The sequence below is a fragment of the Bubalus bubalis genome, chromosome 6 (genome assembly GCF_019923935.1).
Source record: "Bubalus bubalis isolate 160015118507 breed Murrah chromosome 6, NDDB_SH_1, whole genome shotgun sequence".
In the NCBI taxonomy this organism is placed as follows: Eukaryota; Metazoa; Chordata; class Mammalia; order Artiodactyla; family Bovidae; genus Bubalus; species Bubalus bubalis.
The window spans coordinates 9,934,961-9,953,522 of NC_059162.1; the positions used below are offsets into that span (position 1 = coordinate 9,934,961).

Consider the following 18,562-nt stretch of genomic DNA (forward strand, 5'->3'; position numbering starts at 1 on the left):
AGGTTTCTCAGGAGACAGATAAAATTCTTTAATAATTTTCCACTGTTTGTTGTGATCCACACAGTCAAAGGCTTTAGCAGTCAATGAAGCAGATGTTTTTCCAGAACTCCCTTGCTTTTTCCATGATCCAGTGAATGTTGGCAATTTGGTCTTTGGTTCCTCTGCTTCTTTGAAACCCAGCTTGTACATCTGGAAGTTCTCAGTTCATGTACTGCTGAAGCCTGGCTTGAAAGGTTTTGAGCATCACTTTGCTCAAATGCATTAGGCACTATGTGAAATGAGTGAAATTTGTATGGTAGTTTGAACATTCTTTGGCGTTACTGTTCTTTGGGATTGGAATGAGAACTGCCCTTTTCCAGTCCTGTGGCCACAGCTGAGTTTTCCGAATTTGCTGACATACTGAGTGCAGCACTTTTACTGCACAGTTAATAAAGCCTGCAGGGACCAAGGAGTGGGTCCTTACTTGTTCCAGGGGACCTTCTTCACGGGAAAGTTAGAAAGGGCCTTGGGTGCCTGGAGTTTGCCCAGCTTCTTACCTATGTCATCCAGCTCAGGGCTGCGAGGAACAAGCTCCCTTGGAGTGAAGGTCAAGAAGAAAAGGGCTTCCATGCCCATTGTTAACTTCTGAGCCAGGTAGAGAAAGATGGTCCAATTTTGTGGGTTAAAAGCAAGACCAACACTTCTTGAGAACTCTTTGCAGATGAAATGGAGCCTGTATTGTGCTGTGCTTAGTGGCTCAGTAGTGTCCGACTCTTTGCAACCCCATGGACTGTAGCCTGCCAGGCTCCTCTGTCCATGGGGATTCTCCAGGCAAGAATACTGGAATGGGTTGCCATGCCCTTCTCCATGAGATCTTCCCAACTCAGGGATCGAATCCAGGTCTCCTGCATTGCAGGCAAATACTTTACCGTCTGAGCCACCAGGGAAGCCCCAAATTGGAGCCTGACAGATCCCAAAGCCTAAAAGTGAGATCGTCTTGACATGGCCTGGGGTGGGCAGCTAGAAGTTACATGACCTGGGTTTGGCTTTGGAGATTGGAGAATATAGCCACCTCTGATCACATGAAGATAGTTCGGGGGGAAATCTTAAGAGTTCTCCCCTCAGAGTTGTCCCCTCTAGGGATTCTCTGAGCTGCCCCGTGATGTGAGAGAGGTTTGATTTCTTCTCTCTGGATAACTTAGAAGCCCCACACAGGCTTCTGCGGCTTCAGGACTGGCCTGAGTCATCAGCAGGAATCTAATCCCTAGAAGTGGAGCATTCCTGACAGCCAGGTAGGCAGCTGTCATCTGAGGCCAGCTGGCTGCATCTGGTCACCTTTTATAAATCCTCCCCCTTTCTCACTGAGGAATGGCAAGGGAGATAATTACAGGGAAAGGTTCCCTGGTGTTAAATGGGGGCTGGAGGGCTCAGGCTGCGTGATATGGTGGAAGAGCCAGCAAGGGACTGTAGTAAGCCCAGACTGCAGGGGGGGCGGGGGTGGGACATGGAGATAAAGAGAGAAAACTGAAAGTGTTTTGAAAGCATAATGGATCTTCTCCCACGGCTTCCCACCTGCCCCATTCAGGAACAACCAGCCACAGACTTGATACTTGAGGCCGGACTTTTGGGTGGGCAGTGTTTTCTCCTAGGGGTGGCTTCAACTTTCCCTCCTAGGGCTCAGGGGTAGAAATGAACTCTGTGTACCCCTCCAAGCTGCTATATCAGCTTAGGGGTCTCTGGGAGGCTGTGAAATTCCAAGCTGTGGTTCAGCGTGGAGGAAATCTGGGGGTAGGTAAGAAGCGCTCATTGGTGCATTGTCTTTGTTGATGTACAGATGTTAGAACCTTGCAAGAAAAAAAAAAAAGTGCCCAAGCTATTAACTTTGTCGTATGAGTACCTGATTGACTTTGAGTGTCTGATGGACTATGAGGACCAACTCCCTTTCTTCTGAACCTTGGGTGTTCTGGTTCTTGCAACGTCAGACTGGGCTGGTGCAGCCTGGAAAATCCACTGGCTGGACGCCACCACAGAGCAATGAGCCAGGTCTGCAGGCAGCTGCCTCCTGGGCACGTGTGCCTATCGCCTGTGTCACACTGCACTGGTGCTTGGAGGCGGTCTCAGAGCCTCTGCCCCTGCCGCAGAGGCAGCACCAATGGGGCACGACTTAGCAGCCAGCTCTGGTGGCTGAGCCAGGCTGTCCCTGACTCAGTGGGGTCCTGGGATGTCCTCCAGTACCCCCTGAAAGCCTCAGTATCCCCGTCGGTGACTCTAGCCACCTCTGGGCATTAATTGGTCTCAATAAAAGTACTTTGATTAAGCTCAGATGAAAGGGGCTCAGGATATTTCAAAGCCAGTCAGGGCGTTTGGGGTGAGGAAGGGTGGCAGCTGTGGAGGTGACAGTGGAGGGGAGACGCTGGAGGCTCAGACAAGAAGTCTGGGTGTAGAGTCCATGGAGCGCCTCGCTCTGGTTCCTCACTCGTCCCCCGCACTGCTGCTTCTGGGGATCTAGGCGCCTGGGAGCGGACTGTGGGGAGGGGTGGCTCACTCCCGACCAGACGTCTCTCTCACATTCTAGGCTGCTGCCGAGGTGGCCTGCTCCCCTTTCGCTCCCTCTCCCACCCTCTGAGAGACATCCTGGCAAATCGCACCAAGGTTACCTGGGAGAAATTCATTTCCAACATCACAGAAATCTAGAGTCCCAGAAAAGACTGAGTTATTCTTGATTTGACTGGCTTTAAATAGCTTAGACCTTCCCGCTGTCCTCACCCTCTAAGCTCCCAACCTCCCAGCCCTGCATTTCTTCCCACATTCTCCACATTCTCTTGGGAGCAGGGTAGCCATCACCTCCCTGCACTTGGATGACTTTGAGACTGTGACAGGAATAGGGTCCCTGGAAAGAGGAGTCAAGGGGCGGAGTGGGAGTGGGGAGTCGGAGAAACTGCCCAGAGCTCATGAGCTTTTTTGTACAGATCCTGGGAAAGACTGCTTTGTCCCCGGAGCTAGTGGGAGTGAGCACCAAATCATAGAAGGTCAATGCTGGAAACGACATCCGAGACTCTTTTACCCTGGAAACTTCTTTGTAAACTAATCAAATGGTTGGACCATCTGAGCTTGCACACCCTAAGAGACAGGCTGCTCATTACCTCATAAAGCAAAACCCAAACTGTCTTAGAGCACCCCCAATGCTCAGAAAGTTCTTAACATGGAGTCACTACATGTCTTCCTGACCATCCTCCAGGGGCCCTAGTTCTGCTTCTTGGGACCACATGAGACAAATCCACGTTTTCTTCATGATGCCCCTTCAGATATCTCCTACCCCAGCTACTGTGCAGCCTGACCCCCTAGGGAAAGTGTGTGCAGTTCGGGAACGCAGTGTTCTTCTGAGCATTTGGTAGGGGGAGAGAGAAGCATGTCAGAGGGAGGGAAGGGGAGAAACTGGGAAACCTTCCACTTATCCCTTGGGCTGGGCATGTTGCTCTCCTGACAGCTCACACTCCCACCGCCCCAGGCAGCCCTGGCCAAGCTCTGTTGCCTCTGAGCCCCACCCCCTCTGGCACCACCTTCTGCTTTCCCAGTGTCCAGGCAACAGGAAGCAAACAGGGAAGGCAGAGTGCAGGCTGGTCGGAAGGGCTTAGTGGGCAAGGCCTTGCAGCAGACACACACCCAGCTTTGCTCTGCTACCTGAAGGCTCCCCACAGCTTCCCTGGCAAATTCCAGGAAAACAAGGCAAGACCGGAAACCACACAGGAGCAGCGGCAAGGGAAAGCACAGCTCCCCCTGGGCATATGTGTTGGGGAATCCCGGTGGCAGAACCCAAGGCAAATTTTACTTCTGTAAAGTAAAATTATATTTTACCGAAGTATAAATACTGATACCGAAGATCAAAGTCCTATTGGACACGTAGGGTAATCATCACAAGGTCTCTCTCCCCGCATGCAAACATACACGGTCCAGGATGATCCATCTTCATTGCCTGGTTTATCCCAGGGGTCTGGCTCTGACCCCAGGGGGCACTCGGGCAGATAGGGTAGAAGGTCCCTAGAGGTTCAGTTCTCAAGTATCGTGTCTTCTCAGTCCAAAAATACCATCAGCTGTCTTTTCCAACTTCACTCTCTCCTCTGCTGTGTCTGCCAGGGCTCTGGTTTATTTTTCAAGGACTGAAATACTCTGCCAGCTACCTCTTTCCACTCTCAGACAAACCAAGTACATCCTTAGTTATCCTTCAGATCGGTGTTTAAAGGTCATTTCCAACATGCCAGAGGGTCTTGCCACATATGATGGGAGGTCATCAGCCTGTGATAGGAGCTGGTGCCCCTTCCCTTGTCTGTCTCCCCCTCCAGACTGAGCGCTCCAGAAGACAGAATTTTGTTAACCGTTGCTTCCCCAGGGCCTAGACACTAGGCCCAGCTGGTTTGTTGAATGGATGAAGGTTCTGCAGGAAATGGTTGATCTCGTTGAGGTGAGTTCTCTTTTATCCTTAAGGTCTCTTAATTCTTCTTCAGGTTTGTCATCAGGGATTCACATAGTCTTTCAAAGTGAATTCTTTCCTCCACTGTTCCCTTGATAACAATTCAGTTTACAGTGTTTAAGCAGCCTCACTTTGCTAAGACATTCTGCTGATAAAGTAGGTTAGACCACTCCTTTCAGCGATGGGGACAATTTCGGGGCTGTCTGCTCTTCTGACTCTAGGTCAGCTCCAGGATGTCTCCTGCTGGCAGAAATCTGGTTGTATCCAGGCTACCTCCTAGGGTCCCCGTTCTTCTGAAGTGGATGAGCAGGAATCACTGAGCCTTGGGAAGCCTGAGCTGAGGCATAAGGAGACCCTGGGTCTCATATCTCAGAAACTCTTGCCCACTAGCCTTGACCGGGGCCTCAGTCCCTGAACCCTAATCTTGTTTCTGAAACTGAACCTCATTCGTGGATCTTATCCTTCTCTCTGTGTTCTCAATCACTCAGTTGTGTCCAACTCTTTGTGACCCCATGGACTGTAGCCCACCAGGCTCCTCTGTTCATGGGATTCTCCAGGCAAGAATACTGGGACTGGGTTGCCATGTCTCCTCCAGGGGATCTTCCCGACCCAGGGATTGAACGTGCATCTCTGGCGTCTCCTGCATTGGCAGGTGGAATCTTTACCACTGAGCCACCTGGGAAGCCTTTTCTAAACTGTAACTCTTCCTTGTCCGAACTCGAAATGTTCCCATCACAGCACTCTACCACCCAGCACCTCCATTCTTCTTGTCCAAGCAGGACCTCACCTGGTGGATCTCCGATACCAAACCTTCGCTGAGAGCTGGGGTTCCTGGGCTTCTCTGTGACCGTGTACCAGGCACCTCTGTTTGCCCTCTCTCAGCATGAGACTGTCTGCCCCATGGCTCTCCTGCCACCAGACCCTTTCCTCGGAGGTTTTCTCTGCTCAGCACTCCCAGGGCTGCTGTTTGCTCCCTGGATGTCACAGGGGTGAACCTGGGCCCTGGAGGGGAGATGGGGAGCTTGAAGCTGAGCCTCGGAGGCCTGGGAGGAGGGCTTGGGGATAGGTCCAGGCAGATGGGGGGAGTGCCTGTCCCTCCCCACGATGTTCTGGGGTTGGGCTGCCCCTCCTCTCAGAAGCAGCCTCTGGGCCTCTCTAGGTCCTTGTCTGCCTCTTCTCTCTGCCTCTGTACTCCTGTTCACGCCTTTCCAAGTTTCTGTCTTTGAGTTTCTGTTTCTGCCTTAGAAGAGAAGCAAATACAACCCAGTCTGGCGGTGTGTGTGTGTGTGTGTGTGTGCGCGCGCGATAGAGGGGCCATTCTCCCCCAGGGAGCTACAGATTTCTCAAAGAAAACAAGGGGCCCTTTTGGAAATTGGTGCACTCTGTTCCAGACTGTAGCTTGGATCCTCTGCCTCCTGTCCCTCTCTCAGCTTCTGGGTGGGCCACCTGGATGGCATCTGTTTCCCTGCCCCTTTACTAACCACTGCCTCTCCCAATCTCTCTCTCTCTATGGGGGCACACAGGGAATCCCAGTACTTGACTGGATCTGCCCAGACCTTTAAAGGACCTGAAAAGGAAGTGGGTGGGGCAATGGGATGTTTGGGGTGAAGACTGATGGGGAAAAGGGAGGGAAGAATTGGGGGAGGGGGCGTTCTCCCCCGGGATGAAAGTCACAGAGAAAGGAGGGCTGGGAGCTGGTCCCAGAGGGAGGGGCCCTGGGCTGGAATTGTGCTTTGAAAATTGAGCAGATGCCCCAGTGCCATCACTCCAATACCACTCCCCAAAACCCCTGCAGGGCTCAGGGCGCAAGGCAGGAATGCCGACAGCTTCTTTTATGGGCCCCAGATTGCAAGGAGGTGGCAATTAGCCCTCAGTGGGTCAAAGGGGAGCAACAATGTGTCCTGCCTTTTGAGACTTTGAGGAGCCCCTGCATGAAGACCTCAAAAGTGGCTGTTCTCCCAGGAGCATCTAGGCCCTTGGTCTCCCCCAGAGCCAATCTCCTCGACTTCAAAACCAGGAACCCCTTCACCCAAGTAAAACTGCCTCTGATGGACCCCATTGTCCAGTTCCATTTGGTGTCAGAGACCCACTCACTGATATAACTTCCTGCATCCCCTCCCCAAATGCCCTTCTGGGAGCTTGACCAGATGGTGAGCTTAGGTCATGGAGCAGAATTTAAGAGGTTGTATTTCTTATGGGATTCAGTTGCTTTATTTCTTTCAGATGGGCATACATGTATTTAGAACTCTTTCCAAAATTTTGAAACCCCAATGAACATATGCCACTGGTATTCTCCCAGAAGAAAGGAATGAAAATTCTAGCCAAAGTCAGACTTAATGAATGAAGGCTGAGGTCTTTCTATATCATAAATATAACCTCATTTTTGATCCCCATGAACCCTCTGTCCATGTAACTGTAACCGAAGTTTTAACTCTAACCACAGCCTCAGTTCAGTTCAGTTCAGTTCAGTAGCTCAGTCTTGTCTGACTCTTTGTGACCCCATGAACTGCAGCATGCCAGGCCTCCCTGTCCATCACCAACTCCCGGAGTTCACTCAAACTCAAGTCCATCAAGTCAGTGATGCCATCCAGCCATCTCATCATCTGTCATCCCCTTCTCCTCCTGCCCCCAATCCCTCCCAGCATCAGAGTGTTTTCCAATGAGTCAACTCTTCGCATGAGGTGGCCAAAGTACTGGAGTTTCAGCTTTAGCATCATTCCTTCCAATGAACACCCAGGACTGATCTCCTTCAGAATGGACTGGTTGGATCTCCTTGCAGTCCAAGGGACTCTCAAGAGTCTTCTCCAACACCACAGTTCAAAAGCATCAATTCTTCGGTGCTCAGCTTTCTTCACAGTCCAACTCTTGCATCCATACATGACCACTGGAAAAACCATAGCCTTGACTAGACAGACCTTTGTTGGCAAAGTAATGTCTCTGCTTTTGAATATGCTATCTATGTTGGTCATAACTTTCCTTCCAAGGAGTAAGCGTCTTTTAATTTCATGGCTGCAGTCACCATCCGCAGTGATTTTGGAGCCCAGAAAAATAAAGTCTGACACTGTTTCCACTGTTTTCCCATCTATTTCCCATGCCTATTCTAAGTCAAATCCCAAACTCAAGTCTAACCCAGCTCTAAATTCAATCCTAAGTCAATCTCAAGCCTGCCTTCGATTGCATTCCCAGGCAAAGCTGTAGATGACACTAAAACCCTGTTCCTTATCAAAACACGAATCCCAGCCATGAAGCCTAGCCTCAGTTCTAGCTGTAGTTCTATCCTTAATCCTAATGTTAACTCTCTTCCCAACCTCAAATCTGACCTGAGCCTTGTTCCTCATTCCACCTAACCTCAATCTTAATCTCGGTTCCAGTTTTCTCTCCAACTCTAACAGTAGCTAAAATTCCGAATCCAGTTAAACTCCAGCCCTACATTTCAGTCTAAAGAAACCACAATCTTACTCCTCTCTTTTCAGACTCCCTCTTCCTGGCCCCACCTGTTCACCCCTCCACCTATCATTGCCTTTCCCCAAGAGTGGGTCTGGTAACCCACAGGGTTGCTATGCCCTTTTCTTGGTCCACTCTGGACTGAGAGTCAGGATGCCTGCTTATTCTCCACTTAGGCTGTAGCAGCATCACCTAGACTGAATCTTCGTGTTTTTCCAGACCTCTATTTCCCCATCTGTAAAGTGGGAATAATGATCTGTGTTCTCCAGAGTGTGCAGGCCAATCCTATAATCCTTAAAGTGAATAAGCAAATAAGGACATTTACAGTGTACAAGTCGTGGGCCCCGGAGCACCCTGTTATTGTTGGGAGTGCAGCTGTGGGGCTGGAATGCAGAGATTCCAGCGTAGACTCCTTGTATTTCCTTATTGTTCTGTCTTATTTTTCCCAGAGGGGTGGGCCCTGGCAGTGTCCTGAGCCCCGTGACTCTCTCCAAGACTCTTCCCCATCCCCTTCCTGTGTCCCTGTCAGCGATGGGGCAGGACTCTTAAGCCTTTGGAGAGGGTTGAATTGTTGAATAAAGCCACTCATGGCTGGGCCCCTACCACTGTGTATGGGGCAGTCCTGGAGTCTAGGGGAGGCCCAAGGCCTGTTCTGGGACCCCCCACCCCCCGGACCAATGAGCAAGGGCTGGCCCTCCATTTTCTCCCCGTGCCCAGCAGGACTTCTCATCCCAGCTCCAACCTGCCTGGAATGGTGGGGGCTTAGTCACCCTGATGACCGTCCACATCAGGAGGGTCCTTGGTCTCCCTGTGCACAGAAGCAAGAGCACCATTCTATCCCTAAAAGAAGGGTGTGAAGAGGGGCTTGGTACTACTCAACAGACACTCTGGTGAGGGGTGTACATGAACAAAGGCATGCCCCTTCCCCTGCCTTCCTGGCGCTCATTTCCCCAGCAGCCCTTCACCCACCCGTCCACTCACCTCACTCCCTCTACACCCGCTGGGCCCTCTCCTCTTAGGCGTCACTGAACTGGTTTTGGTTGTGTGTGGAAGGTGGGAGGCTGGATCCCCTGTAACACACCCGGTTCTGCAGGATCCCCTGCACCTGGGGGTGACCCTGCCTCAGGTATAGGCGCAGGGCACAGCTCCAGAGGGGGCAGCCAGGGGAAGACCCCAATTCCCCACAGACCCCTCCTCGCCTCCTTTCAGCTCAGGAGGACTGACGCCCTTTGAAGTCCTGGGTCCCTTTCATCTGGGGCCTCCCCTCCAGTCCCAGCATCCCCTTCTCTGGTGCCCTTTCCCACAGGTCTTGACCTGGGTGGGAGGGGGTCTGCAGGGTCAGGGAAATGAGGAGGGCGTGGGATTTGGAAACCTGCGTGTCAAACACAGTGCCCTGGGGTCAGCGCCAGCCTTCAGCTCCTGGTCACCCCTGCACCCCCAGTCTGGCTTCCCCTTCCTCTTCTCCATTTCCCCGAGGGAAGAGGCAACAAATGAGTGGTGAGGGGTGCTCCGTGGACGCCGTAAAATTGGGCGACTGTTGTCACCCAGAGGATGCGGCCAGGAGGAAGTGGAAGTTTAACAGGTGCCTAATTACAAGTCCCGCTGGCCACCCTGCGCCTCTCTCAGGATAGGGAAGAGCTTGGGGAAGGGCTGGGTGATGCCTGGGTAGGCCACTCTTTGTCACCCTGCTAATTAGGGCTCCTGGGACTCCTCCCCAAGGCGGGGACCAGGCCCCCTCCCTCCTGTAGAAATAACTCCGGCTGCTGCCCAGCAGGGCACTTGCTGCACCTTCCTGCCACCCCCGGGCAGCGTCTGGGCCCTCCGCTCCCCTTCCCTCCACCTGTCCCCCCACACACACAGCCGCCGGCCTGCAGCCACCGGCCCCAGGGATCCTAGCCCCGGCGGAGGAAGCACCGAACCTAGAGACATGGGAGTCCGAGGAGCATTCCACCTTCTGCTCGCGTGCCTGAGCCCAGGTATGGGGCTGGGCAGGGGTGGGATGCCCACCTGATGCCGGATGCACAGGAGAAAGGCAATGAGGGGCTCACAGAGGAGCCTGGAAGGTGGGCTCGGATTCCCTGGCAGGGTGCTGCCCACCCTTGCCCTGCTGGGCTGGGATTTGGATGTTGCCAAGGGGACCTCTCCCCAGAAGAGCCCTGCACTTGAAGGTTTAGGGAATGTGTTTTTGGATGGCTCTTCATTGTGTCCGTGAACCTGTGGGGCTCACACACGTTTGTACATGCTGTGAATGGGAGCATAGGGCTCGCAGGGAGTTACTATGGGAACTGGGGGTGGGGGCTGAGGAGGAGCCTGGAAAGATCCCTTTTTCATTGGTTTGTGTGCTATCCCCAGTGGGAGGGCCTCCCACCCACCCTACTTGCCTGGAGAGGGCAGAGCCTTGGGCTGGTGGAGAATGAATGGGCTGCTTCCAGCAGGACTGGGCCCCTGCTCTGCGAGAGCTCCAGGGTAGCACCCAGCCTGTCCAGGGTGAGCCTGGGGAGGGCGGGGAAGGTGACTCCCAGAGCCCCCTCCCTGGGACATGCCTGGAGGGCAGGGCTCCGGACTGGACATCGAGGCCGCCTGCCCAGGATGGGGCAAGTCCTAGCAAGAGCCCATCTGTGTGGGCATCGGTGGACATGGCTGAGATGCTTTTGGGGGTCAGGGTGCAGGCTGAGGGAGCACAGGGGAGGAGCTCAGGGAGGGAGGAGCATGTGAGTGACCGCCTTTCTGGCAGCAAGCCTGCAACACCTTCTCTGTCTGGTGGGAGCTGGCCTGGCTGAGCTTACTGTGGAAGCTGTGCTGTGGGGACCTGGCCCCTCTCTGTGTGTCGTGTGTACCTTTTGTGGGGGCTGCCGTTTCTCCCCTCCCTTCCCTTCTCCTCCCTTATCTGCAGAAGGAGGGTTCATGGTTCTGGAAGCAGCTTACAAATTCACAAAGGACTTACAAGCTGAGAGTAGGCACGGCTTTTGAGGCATCTGCCCTCTTCCTTGGCAAGCCTGTCGTGATTTCCCTGCCCCTCCTCCAAGTCTCTGCACCCAACTCTTGCTCTCCCACTCTGGTCTTCTTCCATCCCCCCAGCTTCTCTCTCCTCTCACACTCCCTGGAGGTACTTCCTTAGCACAACAGCAAGAGGAGTAAAGGTGAGACACCAGGAGTGACTTCCCCAGGAGTGCAAGAGGGTGCAGAAAGGCTGGGAGGAGGTTGAGAGAGATTTAGGGAGACTAAAAGGCTAGGGTGAGGCTCCCTGGCCTGGGACAAAGGCAGACACTCTGCCTAGTGCAGGGTGGAGACACTCTCTTTCAGTCCATCCCTCCCTCCCAAGCCCCCTGCCCAGAATACTTACCCTCCCGCCCGGCTGGCTCCCAGGGTGTGGAGAGCATTCTCTTGTTGCTTCCCCAGGGTGGAGCCTCTGCACTCTACTGAGTTCTGGCTCATCTCTGGCTTGCCTTGTGCCAGCCCAGGGCCTGGCAGATGGTGTTAGGATCTTTATCTCAGGAGTGGGCTGGTGTTAGCATGGCCTGGGGCTAGAGAAGGCATCACCAAGTCCCGTTAGAGCCCCAGCAGCTAGTCTGCCTGCTCTGGGTTACCCTGGAGGCTTGAGCAGGGGTGGGGGGCGGGTTCAGGGCATGGCTGATGGCCCAGCTGGGATCCTGAGGGGCAGGTTCAGTGATGCCTGTGGTGCTGCGGATGTTGAAAGGGCGCCTGCTGGCTCTCTAAGAACCAGGCTAAGCGTCTGTAGCTTAGTCTTGAATGAATGCACATGGGGGATTGCCAGTGTATGCAGTGGGTGTATCTTCTGGATTAATATGTACCTGTGTTTGTGTGTAGTTGTGTCTGTATGACTGTGTGTCTGTGTGGATCTGACAGTGTCTGTGTGTATAGGAAGGTGGGACTCCATAGGTAGGTATCTGCATTTTGAAGGCGTGTAAGAGTGTGTCTGGGTGTTGATGTCTCTGGCTGTGACAGTGTGTAATCGTGTGTGTGTGTGAGACGCTCTCTAAGTGTGCAGGTGGTCCCGGGAGAGAGCCAGAGAAGAAAAGCAGGATGAGCAACCGAGACCAGAGGCTGAGATGCCAAAGGACTTGCTGATTCTTGCAGAGTGAGCCAGGCTGGGCAAGGGGCCGGGGGCGAGGGGGAGGCTGGAGACTGGGAGGTGGCGTGCTGCCCGCTCAGCCACCTTCCTGCCCTTTGGGAACCGACCTCCCAACTTCATGTTCCTCTGTAGGTCCAACCGGTTGGGGCTAGCACTTGCCTGGGGCTTCAGGGGAGGGAGGGAGAGATCAGTCCTGAGCTTCCAGATCCTGGCTCCTCACCCGGGGCTGACTCAGTGAGGCTAGGGCTGGTAGCAGCGGGAGGGGCCCCAAGTGGAGCGAGCATGTGAAGGTGGCTGTACCTGAGCCACAGGATCACACAGGGGGCATGACGCAGAGCACACAATGCCACATGCCTTCACGCAAGGCTCGCCCGTCCTATACTACAGACGACTGCGGCCTTGGTCTCAGCGCCATCATGCATTGTCACACACGGATGCAGCCAAGCTCCTGGTCACAGCTGCACACAGGCACACACTATCACTCAGAGCACTTACACAGCCAGGCACACACCGTCACACGGGCACACAGCCACAGACATGCACTGTCACGCACAGACACACAAAGGACTCCAGAGGTCATGGGGTCCATCCTCCTGCCTCTGGACTCGACCACTTCACTTGGTCCAGACAGATGTGGCTTTTAACCAGCCAGTCGCTTCCATCAGAGCATTTAACAACTCGACGTGCTCCACATGCCTGCACACACAGGCACACACACGCTCACACCCACAGGTCCTGTCATGTAAATATAGAAGCAGACACTCTACCTAGTCATGTGCATAAATCTCCCTACAGTGCACATAAGCAGCCACAAACACTGATAAACACACAATGTACATATGTGGACATATCCACACATGCGTATATAATCATGCATACATACAAGCGTTCATATTTTATTTTAAAATTTTATTATTTTCATTTTGACTGTGCCGGGTCTTCACTGCAGAACATGGGCTTTCTCGAGTTGTGGCGCGTAGGCTCTAGAGTGTGTTGGCTCAATAGTCGTGGTGCATGGGCTTAGTTGCCTCACAGCGTGTAGGATCTTAGTTCCTTGACCAGGTATCGCACTCACATCCTCTGCATTGGAGGGCGAATTCTTAACCACTGGACCACCAGAGAAGTCCCATATACAAGCATTCTTAACAACTATATATATACAATATACAAACAGTATAGCAGCAATTCTACACAGTTATAGAATACAGACATGCTAACACAAGTCAGCACACATATGCATGGATCAAATCATGCACACTCAGAGCAGGCCCTACTCCCCGAGAAACCCGCACTGAGGTCCGGGCTGCCACTGACAAGGAATGGTGGAGAGAAGGGAGCTGAAGCTGATCCCAAGCCCTGGTCCCGCTCCCCTTATCCCATCTGCCCTGCCTGTATCCTAGCGCTGCTGTCTGCTGTACGGATCAACGGGGATGGCCAGGAGATCCTGTACCTGGCGGAAGGTGACAATGCGAGGCTGGGCTGCCCCTACATCCTGGACCCTGAGGACTACGGTCCTAACGGGCTGGACATTGAATGGAAGCAGGTCAACTCAGAACCCTCACATCGGGAGAATGTGGTAAGTGATTCTCTCTGGGTACGTGATTCTCCTTACTCCACACTTCATAGTATTTACTTGTTGGGCAGCTAGCCCATTGCAGGGCAAATAAGAAAACCCAGCCCTTGAACTTTCCCCAAGGCTTCTCGAGAGAATGGGGCAATGGGGAGGCGCTGTGTAATTTCCAATCAAGCCAGTCAGTCAGGCCACCTCCTCCCACCCCATTCCAAAAGGAAGACAGGCACTGTCCTGGCCCGACCTTACACTTCCAGCTCAGATAGCCTTTGATTGAGTACCATCCAGCTTCTCTGTGCGCCTGTGGCTTTATTCATCTCATCCCATTTAATCCTCACATGCCCCTGGGAGGTAGCTATTAGGCAGAGAGTGCCTGATTTCATATGATCTCACACATTCTGTTAAAAGTCAGTGGATCAGGCATTATCATTCCTGTTTTTCATCCAAGAAAGCTGAGTCTCAGGGAAGTTCAGTGAATTGCCCCAGACAGCCAATCCACAAGGCCTTCCTTGGCTCTGCCTGTCTCACCATCTCTGTTTTCTTCTCTTCACAGTTCCTTAGTTACCAGGACAAGAGGATCAACCATGGCAACCTCCCCCATCTGCAGCAGAGGGTGCGCTTTGCAGCCTCAGACCCCAGCCAGTACGATGCCTCCATTACCCTCTCGAACCTGCAAGTCTCTGACACAGCCACCTATGAGTGCCGGGTGAAGAAGACCACTGTGGCCACCCGGAGGGTCATTATCACCGTCCAAGGTGTGAGCAGGCTCCTCTGGGATCCCCTTCCCCAGACTTCAGAATCAAGGGTGGCCTGGCCACCCTGAGCCTGGCTCTGCCTCTTGGCTGGGCCCTGGCTCACAACTACCCTCTTCCCTGTAGCGCGGCCTGCGGTGCCCTTGTGCTGGTCTGAGGGCCACTTTACACACGGCAATGATGTGGTGCTGAAGTGCTTCGCCAATGGGGGCAGCCCACCTCTCACCTACAAGTGGGCCAAGATCAGCGGGCATACTCACCCCTACCGGGCCGGGTCTTATCATTCTCAGCACAGCTTCCACTCTGAGGTCTCCTACCACGAGTCCTTCCACAGCTCCATCAGTCAAGGTGAGGGGGCCTTGGGAGAGGGGAAGATGGGGACGCTGGGTCCCGCTGGGGCTCCCCTAGGTCATCAGCGGCACCAGCTGTGGGAGAGTCCTCCTCGGAGCCTGTTCCAGAAGCTGCTATAGAGGGAAGAAGAGAAGGCAAAAGGGGAGAGTCAGTCGAAAGCAGCATGACTAATTCGGAAAGAGCATGGTTTCAGATAGAGCTGGGTTTGCATTCTGGCTGGACTGTGACTGGCAGCAAGGCTCAGGCAAGTGGCTTGGCCTCTCTGTGCCGTGGTTTCATTCTACGGTACATGAGAAGGGAATGCTAAGGGCCATCCTCCAAGGGCGTGTGAGAATTACACGGGATGAGGTGTGTAAAGCTGCTGGCACAGAGAGATGCTGACTGGTACTCACAATCAAAGACGATCAGAGCTGGAAGGAGCCTTAGAATTCCTCTGGTCTAACCCGGTCCTCACTGCACAAATGAGGAGACCGAGGCTCAGGGAGGGGGCATATTTCCCCAAGGTCAGAGAGTGAAATCATGGTTTCTTTCCTGTTGCTGGGAAAGGGGCCTTCCTTGCCTCTCTTTCAGCAGGGGAAGGTGACTCACCTGGACACAGTGGGGTGGACTTGTGTGTGTACATACACCCTCCTTCCATGGGCCATCCTGCAGTGGTCTAGGCTGGGGTCAAGCTCTCAAACACCAAGCGCCTTGGCCTCACCATTGTCCTCTGATGCTCCTTCAGTTTCAGGCCTGAACAACGGTGACCTAGTGTTGAAGGACATCACCTACAAGGATGATGGGCTGTATCAGTGCACAGTGGCCAACCACGTGGGCTACAGCGTGTGTGTGGTGGAGGTGAAGGTCTCAGGTGGGTGCAGGCAATGGCTCCTTGGCTGGGAGGGTTGGACGGGAGGAACCTGGGCTGTATTTTGGAGTCTCAGCAGGATCAGCCTTATGGGTCTCATCAATGCATATAGCTCTGCCAAGGTCAGCCAGGAAGCCCTGGGAGAAACATGCAAATATGAGGAGTTAACTTGCTTCTCCCCATATATTCCTCCCTGTGTGTCCAAGGGCCGTGAAATCCCCTGGGGCCCCCGTCCTTTTTCATACAGAAGTCCTGTGCTTGCCACTCCGGGTTAGCCAAGCACCTGCCAGGCTGCAGAAAGCCTGACTAGTCTCTACTTCTCTCCCCAGACACCCGGCGCATAGGAATCATCATCGGCGCAGTGCTGGGCTCTTTGCTCGCGCTGGGCTGCCTCTTGGTGGGCATCTGGGGGCTCGTCTGCTGCTGCTGCGGGGGCGCCGGGGTCGGCGGCGGCTCCCGCGGTACCTTCGGCTACGGCGGCGGGGTCGGCGGCGGGGTCGGCGGAGGGGCCTGCGGCGACTTGTCTAATGAGATCAGGTAAAACCTGATGCATGCTGCATGCTGCTGCGCGGCAGGGGACCGGCGCCCTGCTCCCTCTCACCCCTGCCTACCACCGGCCGGCTGGGACCCCCACCCCCACCCTGCCTACCATCGCCACGGAGTGCTGGGACCAGAGCATGTCAACCGGCCACTCATCGCATGGCTTTTCTCTTTGCTCTTCCCCTGCCAGTCTTCACTTCTGCTCTCCTGCCCTCCATCTCCCTCGCGTCTTTGCACCTCTCTGTCTTGTCTAGACTGTAAGCTCCTGGAGGGCAGGGCCTGTATTTATTTTTTTCACTTTTCCCTTGCATCGCGCCGGTGAGAATTCTTGGACATGCCTATTTAAGAAGAGTTCATTAATATTAAGAATAGTGCTAACAACTTATATTAGAAACAAACTAGAAATAAAAATAGAACAAGACTAGTAGTGCTAATGACTGCAATGCCCTGGGGATGGAGAAAAGATGGAGAAGATTAAGAGAGGAGAGATGAGAAAAGAGGAAGAGAGAGGGCAAGGTCAGGGTTAAGGAAGGAAAGAAGGTCAGGGAAAGCAGCTCCTTCTGGGTCTCCAAGGTTCCCTTTCTATCAGAGCCGGTGGTTCTGCGAAAACATCAGAAGGGGACAGGAGGGCGCCTAGATGGGGCGGCCTGCCCTGCCGTGGGCTGTCCGGACACGTGTGGAGAAGCCCCGTCCGGAGGAGGATGGGGACGGTGGCTCCGGGAACGCTGCGGAGCCGCGGGTCAGGAAGGGGCAGAGAGGAGAGTAGGTCGAGGCTGAGGCTGAGAGGCGAGGGGAGGCGGAGGGAGGCGCGGGAAAGGAGAGACTGCCAAGAGCCCCCGGCTCTGCCCAGGCCGTGCCCACGCCGCGCCGCGGAGGAGCCCGCTCACCCGCCCGCCTGTTGTTTTCCACAGAGAGGACGCCGTGGCCCCCGGGTGCAAGGCCAGCGGGCGCGGCAACCGCGTCACCCACCTCCTGGGGTACCCGATGCAGAACGTCAGCCGCTCCCTGCGCCGCAAGTACGCGCCTCCGCCCTGCGGCGGCCCGGAGGACGTGGCCCTGGCGGCCCGCCCCGACCCCGCGGCCGCCGCCTGCGAAGCGGGCCCCTCCCCGGTCTACGTCCAGGTCAAGAGCGCCGAGCCCGCCAGCAGCGCCGCCGAGGGGCCGCTGCAGAGAAAGGACGGTCTGCTGGTGTGAGCGCGCGCCGCTGGGCTGCGCCCCGGCTGGGAGTGGGGCGCGGGGCTCTCTGCTCGCAGCTGGTGACGCGCTCCGGCCGGCGCCGACCTCGGCTGCTCCCGGCCGCGCGGCGGCTGGGGGCTGAGGACGTTTCCCTCGGGAACTGAGTCGAACGGCTGAGCCTCCTCCTCTAAACGTGGGAGAGGGCGGGAGACGGCAGAGAAAGGCCATTCGGGCCCTCTTCTCATCCTTGGAGCCCCAGGCTCGTGAAGAGGGAAAGAGGAAGTCCGAGAGCGCATGAGGCCGGTGGCCGATGTCCCCAGCCAAGGCAGAGAGCCCCGGGGGCTGGGTGGGTGGGGATCTGGACTGAATTGTGAGTGTGAGAGCTGAGCTCCGAGGCAGCAGTGTTAGCACAATAAAGAAAATGGAAGATTCGAGACTGAGGTGGCTGTGGTTCCACGGAAGTTTGGGCATGGGGTCAGGGTGGTGGGCTATGCTCAAGGGTAGGGGAGGGGTCGTTGCTTCCTGTTGTCCAGTATCATTTCCTCAACATGTCCCCCTTACCTTCCTTGATCGCGAGCAGTCAGAGCTGGAAGGGGCTGTCTAATCCTACCCTTTCCCTAGGCAGATAGAGAAACGGAGACTCCTCAGGCTTGATTTTCAATCCAGAATCCTGCTTTTCTCTTTTATTCCAGAAATCAAAAGAGAAAACAAGGAACTGGCAGGCATGACCTCTCTGAATATTCCTTGACCATTCTCAGCATCTTTCTTCCTTCTCCTCTCACCTACCAAATCCTGACTTCCTGATCTCTCCCAGATGTATGCCATCCTTTTCAACAACTAGGGTTTCAAAGCCCTACTCTGGGGTAGAAAGACTAAACTCATCTAACCTAGCCCCCTTTTTAATGAAAAGGGGATTGACATTTATCAGGCGCCCTCTGAATGCCAGGTGCTTTCTGATATTTCGTCTTATTTAATCCTGTGAGGTGCAGTATCCCATTATATAGATGAAGCAACTGAGGCTCAGAGGTATTAAGTATCTTAACCAAGGTCACAGGTAATAACAGGCGTGTTTGACTCTCAGACATCATGCTGTTTCCCTGACATTTGAATTCCTTCTTCTACATTCCTGACAAAAGATATTTCAACCTCTTCTTTTTTTTTTTTTAATTTTATTTTTAAACGTCACAAAATTGTATTAGTTTTGCCAAATATCAAAATGAATCTCTTGAATACCTGCAGTGGCACCTCCCAAATCAGTCCGTTTGGCCTCTGCCTGTCAGAGATATCTTTCTCCTGTTGAACTCAAATTGGGTCCCCGTATTGTTTTTATCCCTTGGTCCAA

The 18,562-nt window shown here is 54.0% G+C and overlaps 1 protein-coding gene and 1 long non-coding RNA gene across 3 annotated transcripts; one reads left to right on the forward strand and one right to left on the reverse strand.

Annotated features, from left to right (window-relative positions):
* The first annotated feature begins 9,638 nt into the window (after positions 1-9,638).
* VSIG8 (V-set and immunoglobulin domain containing 8) lies at positions 9,639-17,238 on the forward strand. The gene is made up of 7 exons (XM_025287553.2): positions 9,639-9,867; positions 13,385-13,560; positions 14,108-14,309; positions 14,433-14,654; positions 15,382-15,507; positions 15,834-16,041; positions 16,956-17,238. Exons 1-7 carry the CDS (start codon positions 9,819-9,821, stop codon positions 17,236-17,238), a joined length of 1,266 nt encoding a protein of 421 aa, XP_025143338.1. The 5' UTR covers positions 9,639-9,818.
* LOC102410623 lies at positions 13,005-15,863 on the reverse strand. 2 transcript variants are annotated; one of them, XR_327758.4, is made up of 4 exons: positions 15,246-15,863; positions 15,050-15,110; positions 14,567-14,770; positions 13,005-13,064 (listed from the first exon to the last, which is right to left on the reverse strand). It is a non-coding gene; the product is annotated as an uncharacterized LOC102410623 (long non-coding RNA). The 2 variants fall into 2 exon arrangements; XR_006551568.1 differs by lacking the exon at positions 13,005-13,064 and having other exon boundaries at positions 13,116-14,770.
* Positions 17,239-18,562: the final 1,324 nt, after the last annotated feature.